General features: G+C 37.3%; 1 protein-coding gene across 1 annotated transcript; it reads left to right on the top strand.

Annotated features, from left to right (window-relative positions):
- The first annotated feature begins 314 nt into the window (after positions 1–314).
- Positions 315–8650, top strand: LOC117300655 (DDB1- and CUL4-associated factor 13-like). The gene is made up of 10 exons (XM_033784349.1): positions 315–721; positions 2416–2615; positions 3287–3394; positions 3751–3840; positions 4207–4362; positions 5447–5607; positions 5934–6098; positions 6942–7077; positions 7650–7813; positions 8079–8650. Exons 1-10 carry the CDS (start codon positions 652–654, stop codon positions 8164–8166), a joined length of 1338 nt encoding a protein of 445 aa, XP_033640240.1. The 5' UTR covers positions 315–651; the 3' UTR covers positions 8167–8650.
- Positions 8651–11012: the final 2362 nt, after the last annotated feature.

Raw genomic sequence — 11012 nt, 5'->3', positions numbered from 1 at the left:
GCGCAGCCATCTTTAAAATTCAGGAATTGTGGGAGTTTAGTGGACATCTCCATTTTTATATGTAGGGGTAACATAAAAGACAGCCAGCCCCCATATTAATTGTTTTTTAATTCAAAAGAACAAATTATAATACTTAATTTGAAAGAAAATAGTTTTTTATACTTTATATTTTTATGAAGAAAGGAGACACAAATTTATTTTTGTTTGATCATTGCTTCCTTAATATATTTAATTCATACTATTTCCCCCGTTGTTTAATGAAACAGCCCACTGAAATCGTTGACCTAAATGCCGTTTCCAGCGTGTGGCAATAATCGCATGAAATAACATGTGTTGATTTTTTTTGCGGACGTAGTTTTAATTTACTTACGATCACTTGGGATTTGGACTTGGTAGATTTCAAATACCCTGAACTAGTAAGTAGTATCTACTTTCTAAAGCTTATTTTGAGTTTCGAATGATGAGATTTCGTGTGATTGATGATGGAAAGTTCGAAGCTGATCAGTCAGGAAAATCAGTAAATTAAATTTGATTGAGTGCAAAGTAAAACTAAAACTGCCTCCTGTTTGTGCAAGGAAGGCAGGCTCAATAACAAGGCTGCAGTGCAATCACTTTTTATATTTCAAAGCGACAGACGAAACAAACTTCAAGATGAAAGTGAAGATGCTAAGTCGTAATCCTGATGATTACGTCCGTGAGACCAAGAATGATATCCATAGAGGTAACGTGCAAAAACTGTAAAATTTAATATTAATATTATTAATAAAACTAAAAATAATAATTTAAAACTAATGTTTCTTTTTTAGGCCTTGTCAACTAGGCCTATTAATATTATTTTATAAATTGTTTTAAAAGTGTAGTTGTGATAATTGAAACCCTCCATCCTCCCACAGTTAAAAAGGAGGGACAAGGGGTTTACGATTATCACATCTATAAGGAGTGATGATCATAAATAGGCCTAATGAGGGTAGGCCTAATGATTTTCTTTTTCTTGCTTGATCAAAGCATAAAGAAGACCTGTACTGTTTTTGTAATGTGGACTGTTTATTCGGATGTCGGACACTTCGTACCTTTGCCACTTCGTACCCTGGACACTTCGTACCTTCGGGACACTTCGTACCATAACCAAATTGGTCACTTCGTACCAAGGGCGGGGTACGAAGTGACCCGGCCAGCTGAGTCACTTCGTACCTTCAGCCGAGTCACTTCGTACTTTCATTAAAATGTGTATCCTCAATAATTTAATGTTCGTTGAGATAAAAAAATAATAAAAAGGCTACTTAATGAATTATAATTTCAGTTTGAATACGTGAATGTCATTTTCAATGTGAAATTAATATCTTGTATAAGTTAATTACCGCCAAGGACAACATCTTCCGCCAATATTTTTTACAAATATTTTAAAGTCAAACAATCATGCAATCGTCAAAATGGCTCCTTGGTGTCCCAACAAAATAGTAACAGTTGGTTTGATTTGCTTTTATTTAAAGATGCTATGTCAGATTTTTGGCCGATTTGACCCCAAAATTTTGATTTAAAATTCAATAGAAATTTTGATTTAAAATTCAGTAGGTATTTTGATGGGGGGGTCGAGAAAGTTACAAGCTTTCATTTGAGCCATTGCTCGAAAAAGTCCGCCAATTATTAGTAGCAGTTAAATAAAGTGCTCAAAATTAGTTTTTGTCGGGATCCCGACAATATATCACGTGACCAATTCTGAAGTGTTTTATAAGAAACATTTAAAATTTTTGGTAAAAGTCTATTTTTTAATGTAAGGGGCCAAAATCTGACATAGCATCTTCCAAAAAAATCATAAACGGTGCAGAAATCCCGAATTAATGCGAACGTAGGAAGTGTCTCGTGAGAAGGTACGAAGTGACTCGTGAGAAGGTACGAAGTGTCTTGTGAGAAGGTACGAAGTGTCCAAGGTACGAAGTGGCAAAGGTACGAAGTGTCCTGACACCGTTTATTCAGTTGATCATTTACCCGTGGTTCTACTTCTGTGGATAATTGAAAGACAAAATAACCCCAAGCATCAGTTGCAGTCCATGGATTCACGCGTGCAGTAATCTTCACGCAGTAATCTTATACGCTCTGATTTGATAACACACAAATGTGAATTACATGGAATAACAAAATCTGCTAAAATCACATTGTGCAATATAATTAAAACAATACTCACTGTTAATTACTTATGCACTGGACTTTGGTTAAAAATGGCTTGTAAAATAGCGATTGGTATGATAATGGAAACATTGGACATTCTTATTCGAGAGATAGCGCTAATAACATAAAATTGCTTTCGTACAATATTAATAATAATAATGGTAATATAATTATTGTTGTTATTATTATTATTATAACAATATTGTAATCAATAAATACCAAATATTATGTCATTTCTTTTCGTTTTAGTTCCACGAAACTACGATCCATCACTGCATCCCTTTGAGGCTCCAAGAGAGTACGTCCGAGCCTTGAATGCCACTAAATTGGAACGTGTCTTTGCCAAACCATTCCTTGGATCATTGGAAGGTCATACTGATGGTGTTCATTGTATGTTTAAACATCCGTCAAGTTTGACCACACTGCTCTCTGGTGGATGTGATGGGCAGGTTTGTGAACACTTTTTGAGTTGTTGACTGCAACTTGGGTTATGTCGTGCAGGCTCGTGGGGGGTCGGAGCTCCGCTGGCCACCACGGCAGTCCCCTACGAAGACTGCCGACTTTATACTTCACTGTACTTCAGGAAGACTGTCCTTTCACCAAGTCCAGGCCCAGTCCCAGGGGGCTTATGGCTCAATTTTACTTAGCACCTTGGTACAAAAGCTTGCTAAGCACAGAAAACTCTTGCTTGGAAAAAAATAGCTAACCAGTCAAAATATTGGACATTTATCATTGTTGTGACTGGTACCGTACTAATTTCTTGCTTAGCAAAGGAGTTTGTGCTGTTGGCCTTTGTGCCCCTTCAGAAGTTTCCCATAGACTTTCCAATGCAAGTGCCCTTTTTGATATGAAAATGGCCGTGCTATCACAACGATAAAATTTCGGGCATGAACATGTATACAAAGATCTTAGCTGATTGGTAAAATACACTTTTGGGTAAAGTTCAAATATGGGTTTAAATACCCTGAGGAGGAGCCATGGAAACTTTGCCATAATTTGCTTCTCTTCACCCAGATGTATAAATGGATTCCTATTACCTGATATGGTATTTCGTTTAGTAACTTTACTTAAAGCAGTTATTAGCAAAGTACTAAATGTTTTCCCCACCAATCTCTCGCAGGTGAAAATTTGGAATCTTGCGACCAGGAATTGCTTAAGATCAATCGCTGCCCATAGTGGATTTGTTAGAGGTGTCTGTACAAACAGAGAAGCTACAAGTATCTTTACCGTAAGTAACTTCAGTTGCCAAATTGGAATCATTTCTATTCTATGCGTGTATTCGCTGCAGCAAACTAATCATGATGACTAAAAACATAATAAATATTAATTTAATTTTATCTTTAATTAGTCCTAACTTAGAACTAGTTCTAGGAGATACCTACGGCCTAAGATAGGATGAGTGACTCATCCTAAGTAGAAATAAGACTCTGGCTTAACTCTTTGTGAAATCCACCCTGGACTCGAGCTCTGATGTTTCTAATCAGCAGAGTGTTGGTTTAAGTCCCAAATGACTGAATGTGCAAAACTTTTAAAAACATGCTAGAATAATGTTTGTCTCACTGAGACACTTATTTCATTTTATAGGTAGGGGATGACCAGACAGTAAAACAATGGAGCATGGAGGCACCATCTCCTGGGCAACAAGAAATACCCGTCAATACAATCATTGGAAAGGTAAAGATCTCAATCGCCAATCTGTATTGTTTATCAATTTATATTTAAAGCTTAAGTTGCCGTTATTGTTGTTTTTGTTAATTTTAGACATTTGCACATGTGCATTCAATTGCATTATATTGTCCCCCTTACAGCCAAAATTACCTTTAAGTTTACATTGGTGTGGCTGGTGCCACACTCAGTTTTTGCTTAGCAAAACTTTAGTCAAGCAGTATTTTCTGATTAACAAGCTTTATGATATTTGGCCTAGCTCCGTATGGTTGGTAAGCATTTTTCCACAGCTAAATCTACTTTCTCAGTTTTGTGATACAATGCAAACACCGACTGGCGAAGATAATTTTTATTTATTTTTTTCTTCCATGACAGACTGTATTTCTCTCTATTGATCATCATTGGGAAGATGCCAAGTTTGCGACTAGCGGTCAACAAGTGGACATCTGGGATGAGCAGAGGACTGAACCACTGCGCTCATTCACATGGGGATCAGACAGCATCCATAGTGTGAAATTCAATCCTATTGAGGTAAATTATATCATCCATTCCTGGGCAATATCTTGTTTTCTTACAACCACCTCCCAATTTTTCTAGATGACACATCTGCCAACTCTCCCTGACTCGGCAAAAAGTTCCCCTGAAAATTATCCAATCTTTCTATTGTCCGTGGTGCATAGGGACCTCATGGTGATACATGTATACTGTTCTGTATAGACGATGTGACCTATGATTACATTTAAACCGCCCTCTGTTGAAAAAACACTGTATACGTCATATTTCACCGGGCAAAAATACGCGTAGTCATGGTAAGATTGCTTACACTTTCTAGCTGGCTGCCAAACGAAATTGTTTTGCCCGGCGGTATGCGCGCGACTCGTGTTATGGTTTTCGAGTGATGTCAGAGGTAACATCATTTATAAGAATGGTTCATTTGCCTTTCACTGTTACGGAGTAACTTGATTATCTGACTTTCCACATAAATACATCCCTGTTCATGTTCTTCGCTCTTCTGGACAATCCCTACTGACTCAAACTATCTTTTCCACTAAATTGTATGTTCAAAGAGCCTTTCACTTCATTGCAACATCAGTATGGAAAGACTTAACTCTTCATATTCGTCAAGCTGCCTCTCTTCAGATTTTCAAAGGACATTTAAAGACTCATCCTTGTTTGAATCTTTCTTTTGTATCAATTGCTTTTAGTACATATACCATTGTTTTATGTTTTGTGTTGTGCATAGGGCTTCTGCATTTTGTGCACTCCATATAAATGTATGGTATTTTTATTAGTACTTTTTTTTCTTCAGACGTACATGCTAGCGGGATGCACTGCTGACCGTAATAGCAAAGGTCTCCTGCATGACGTATCGTATTATTTAAAAAATTTTTTTTATTTATGCCACATTGGGAAAATTGCTTTGAATACACAACAAATTTAAAACTCAGTTGAGAAATTTGAAAATTTGAGTGACTAAACAGCTATGCATTTGTGCACAATCATGTCTAGTTAGTACTTTTTTTCTTCAGACTAACATGCTAGCGGGATGAACTGCTGACCGTAATAGCATAGGTCTCCTGCATTACGTATCATACTCTTCTTATTTGTTTTTCAGACGTACATGTTAGCGGGCTGCACCGCTGACCGTAACATCATACTGTATGATATGCGAGGATCTACACCACTACGGAAGTTACTGCTGAATATGCGAACTAACACCATAGCGTGGAATCCAATGGAAGCGTTTACGTTCACTGCGGCTAACGAAGATTACAAGTAAGTACGAATGTAGGGTGTCATGGCCAAGTGGTCTAGAGCATCAAATTCAAGTTCTGATGGTTAAAGCCCGGTTCATACCACCCGCGAATGCAAATGCGATACGAAATTTGACGTCACAGCCGTCTTTGCTTCTTTGCTGGAATGTTTCACAGGAGTTGAAGACATTTCAACTGATAAGAATTATTATAGGGTCGAATTGTCAGGCCATGAACTATTGCATTTATACCACCGGTCCTTTTGGTTGGTAAACAGTTTACAACAACTAATTCTATTTTCTCAAAATATGTAATAATAAATTATTTGTATATTTTTCTTAATTACAGCCTGTACACATTTGACATCAGGAAACTGGACATAGCATTAAATGTTCACATGGATCACGTATCGGCCGTTATGGACGTGGATTATTCACCGACGGGCAAAGAGTTCGTTAGTGGAAGCTTTGATAAATCGGTCCGGATATTTCCTTCGGACAAAGGTCGCAGCAGGTAGGAATTTTACAAATCCTTAAGCAGTTTGCTGCAGGATTAGTGGAGCTAACAAGATAGTCATACACAGTGTACATGTTTTGTGTGAACCAATACAAAACCTCGGGCTTAAGCTGCTGTGTGAACCAGGAGAAAATCATTTTAAAACCCATTCACAATTTCCAGCATGTAAATTAACCGTCCTTAATTTTGGCTGTAACGACCAAAATCAGCTGTTGCAGTTTGGTTAAGGGTTTCAGACACAGTTTTCTTAATTATTACTTTCATTCAGAGAGAAATATTTTGCAGAACAATGAATCTAATATAAACTTCATAACCAATAAGCTCTCATACTAAAACTAAACAAGGATGTTTTTTATCTGAATTCAGACTTTTTAATTTAGCCTAGTGAAGAAAATCAGCCGCCTTTTGTCCACCATATGTACGTAAAGAAATCATGCTCTTTGATCAACTTCTCTAGTGCTGAGGACACTGTTTCTAAAAGCTCTGTGAAATCTAAATTCCATGGGTAACTTAAAGGTGCATTTACACATACCTCTATTAAAAAGTTTGATTTGAAACTTTGCATGGTGGAAATATAGCTAATAGAGGTTTGTGGTAATTCCATGTGAATATCTCTTTGAGTTGTGGTAGTTCTGAAAACAGCCCACGGTTAACGACTCTAAGTTTCGATCAGTATGCTTTGATCGTATTCAGGAGAATGTTCTAAAAATGTTGACCCTCACTTAAAAAAAAATTAATTCGTTGGATCCCTTCAAAAGGTTTCTAAGTAAACATTTTAATTTACATACATATACATATGGTTTACCGTAATTGAATATTCATATTATGTTAATGCCACAGGGAGATTTATCACACTAAGCGAATGCAGCATGTGACGTGTGTTAAATGGAGTCTGGACAATCGCTACATTCTGTCTGGTTCCGATGAGACCAATATTAGGATTTGGAAAGCTGTTGCTTCAGAGAAACTTGGAAAGGTAAATGAACGAAAAGTGGCGTGGTGTGTCGTGGCGAGCGGATTAGAGCACCGAAAGCAAGCTATGGTGTTTCTAAGTGTGGGTTTGAGCCCCGGTCGCGTCACTTGTGTCCTTATTCACCATTATAACGACCAACACCTTTTTGTCCCATCCGAACGACACATTTTTTAGCAATAATCCCATCCGAACGACACATTTTTTAGCAATAATATTGCTAAAAAATGTGTCGTTCGGATGGGACGTAAAGCTGTTGGTCCCATGTGTTGTGTAACGCACGTAAAAGAACCCAGTGCACTTGTTGAAAATAGATGGGGTTCACTCCGTTGTTCCTGGTTTGATTGGCAGCATATTGCACCACAGCACTTGGTAAACCATTACTTGTACATGAATTTATCTTGCACCTTGCAGGAAAAAACTGAATGTTGAGTGCCTTGAGCGTCACTTGGCAATGCCACAATGCACCGATATGCATTGAATTTACTCAGTTAGGGTTTCGAAGTAAGCCCGATCAACATTTCTTTTTTCACAAAAGAAATGGTTTTATTTTGACTGAGTTTTTTTTTAAATGTCAGTTACACAGGCGAGAAGTAGCAGCGGCCCAGTACAATGCTAAACTCCAAGAGAAATTCCAGCATCATCCGCAGCTGAAACGAATTAAACGTCATCGCCACGTTCCAAGACCCATCTATCAAGAGACTAAGACCATCAGAGTACAGAGAGAATCCATCAAGAGAAAGTAAGTCACAATATCATCTTGGTTCAACTGTTTGTTTAGTTGCTTGTTTGTTTGTTTGTTTAGTTTTTGTGTAGATGATCAGGCCTGTATGCTTTTTTTTTGAAAGGGCACCAAGGCATTTTCTCCTCAGTAAAAAACACCCTATGAGGAAATTGTAAATTTCTACTGGAGCATTTAAAGGGCACTAAGGCAATGACCAGAGGGTATGAAGGCAATGTAGAGTTTTAAACCATACTTAATTCTACATTTTTCTTTTCTTTTCTAGAACCCAGAACAGAAGACGGCACAGTAAAAAAGGAGCCGTGCCTCACGTCCCAGAAAGAACAAAAAGTATTGTCACAGTTGTGGAGTAAATTGTCATGTTTTTCTATAAGTGTTTAATGTCATTTCAGCGTATGAAAGGAATATTTTTGCTGCAAAGAAAAATGCAAACATTTTATTTTGTGTGATGCAAGGTTTTTTTCTTCTTTTTAAGAGTTAAGAAGTGCAAAATTAATCTCATCATCATGTCGGTTTCAAGGCAGTTGTCCAGTCTTTTCTGTAGGCTCATTAAATTATCAATAAAGACACAATAAAAGTAACATGTGAATATTTCAGCTGAATACAGATGTCTTCTAGCTGACAAAACTGCAAAAAACTGTCACATTATTTTCACAAGAACGTTGAATCCATCCATGTTTGAACAGCTAGGTGACAGCAGGTACCAACCAAATTCTCTGGCCACATATTATTATTCGCGAACGAACACCAACCCTCGGATATCTGAGAAACGATTCATGCATAATTGTTTCTCAGATTAAAATGAATCAGGGTGAAAAAAAACAAAAAAAACATTTTACTTCAGAGAGATTTTTTTCTCAAAATAATTTATACTATCAACAGTTTTATTCGCATTTTTTTTGGGAGTATTTACCAATATACATTCAAGACCCTACTTGTAACGTAATTTTTAAGCTAAATTGGAGGATGCACATTGTTTTCCAGATGAAACGCATGAACACAGAGAAAAATAAAAACAATCATTAAGGCCCTGCAATTTCAAAACTCTGGTTAAATAATGTAAAAGAAAAATCAGCGCTTTCAGAAGCAGACATGCAAGCGTATTTCATAGGCTAGCAAGCTATTTGTAAGCATAGGTTACATTACTAAGCATACTTTGGCACAATGTTAGCACAAGAAATTCTGCGCTTTTACTGTAAGCAGAGAAAGTTGACTGGCTAAGCACAGAATTCTTTAGTAAGCTTGACTGCACCAAAGACAATACTTTTTAATGTGCTCAAGCACTGTGTGATGCATATTACATTAGTCTCAAACGTCTGCTTAAAACCAATGCAATTTGTGTATCGTTTCAAATCATAGGTTCAGACCATGTTAACAAAAGTAACATTATGGTAAATCTTTCTGATAAAAAAAAAAACATTTACAACTGAAATGCTGAAAGTTGCTAAGTAAAAAATAATGCTTAGCAAAAATAACAGACTACCAGTTAAATTATATGTATTGTGTTAATGTGCATTGCTTTAACAAGTTCTGTAATTTATGTTATGGCAGTACTGCCACAGCAGGATACAATTGCCCAAGTTTTTCTCACCAGATCTGAAAAGACCAATGTTAGCCCTAATCACAACCGAAAGGAAAATTTTTTGAGACCGTGCACAAACAAAAATCCATGCTTACCTGTGAATTATGCTGATGTAAGCGCCGGTTCACAGCTTCCATAAGAGTCTTTGCAGAGCCATAAAATTGAGCTCTGGGCACAGTTGATACAAAGTTGCTATGGTGGGGTGGGGCTAAATGGGTTGGTCGATTGTGTAATTTGCCGATTATTAAAATGCCTTTCAATTATGGAGAAAATTATTTAAGAATAATGGTGATTTAATTAAACTTGACCTGCGATTTACTGTAACCTAGTGTGAATGTGTTTGAGTTTCTAAAAAGGGGTTTAAACACCTCTATGTTCCGACACCCCTTGGACAACCCCAAGTTCTGACACCCCTATGTTCGGACAACCCTACGTTATGGGGCCATGCATAAGTTAAGCGGCCGTTTCACTGTGTTTTTTCTCTGTGACATTAGATACTGCTTATCACAAGCTGTGTCTCAGATCAATGCACAGTGGGCAATATTTTGAAATAATCTAGGGAATATGGAAAGCACAATGTATTTTGCTTGGAGTGCTGGGCATAAATTGCAGGTTCTGGGCGAGCCTGCCCAGCACTGCCCACCATGGCTACAACACTGGTTGGAACAGTCACCATAAAACGGCTGTACATGTGCATTTCCTTCAACTTCATTCACAACAAACACAAGTTACATTTAAGCAAATTCAGTAACTACTGCATAGTAATTTCAGAAGACAACTGCAATATACCGATGGCAGTTTCTACCCTAGCAGGTTAATTAACGACAGCACAATATACATGTACAAATTGTGCCTGCAGGAAGTCGTGCTCCGTTAACATGTGATGTCACAGGTCAAACGTTTTTTAGGAGGAAACAACATTGAAAGATGAGATGATACAAATTTTACACTGAGATTGAAACCAGATTGTTTTATTATTGACGCAGAAATACTCATCTGCTTTACAATACTTCAGTACTTTCATTATAAGTTATCACACACAAGCGCTAGTGGAATACGGAAAAATATAGAGCTTCTGCGTCCCATCTCCAAACTTAAACAGGCCAAAGGCCGAGTTGGATATGGGACGCAGACACGCAATATTTTTCCAGATTTCCACAAGCGCGCAAGTGATAACGTATTTTTCTTCAAGCAAACTTGGTTTTTATCATCACTCAATTCTGCAAATCTGATTGGAGGATTAGCGCCTACTTGAAGATAAACTACGGTATCAGCATTTAAAGACACTGGACACTATTGGTAATAATCTAAGACCAGTCTGCTCACTTGGTGTATCTCAACATAAGCATAAAATATTAAACCTGTGAAATTTTTAGCTCAATTGGTTGTCGAAGTTGGGAGATAATAATGAAAGAAAAAACACCCTTGTCACACTAAGTTGTGTGCTTTCAGATGCTTGATTTCGAGACCTCAAATTCTAATTCTGAGATCTCGAAATCAAATTCGAGAGAAAATTACTTGTGTCTCGAAAACTACGTTACTTCAGAAGGAGCTGTTTCTCACATTTTATACTATCAACCTCTCCCCATTACTCGTTACCAAGTAAGGTTTTATGCT

Source organism: Asterias rubens, chromosome 16, assembly GCF_902459465.1.
Source record: "Asterias rubens chromosome 16, eAstRub1.3, whole genome shotgun sequence".
NCBI lineage: Eukaryota > Metazoa > Echinodermata > Asteroidea > Forcipulatida > Asteriidae > Asterias > Asterias rubens.
The sequence above is the reverse complement of the archived record's forward strand: the minus strand, read 5'-3'. Positions and strand labels throughout refer to the sequence as shown.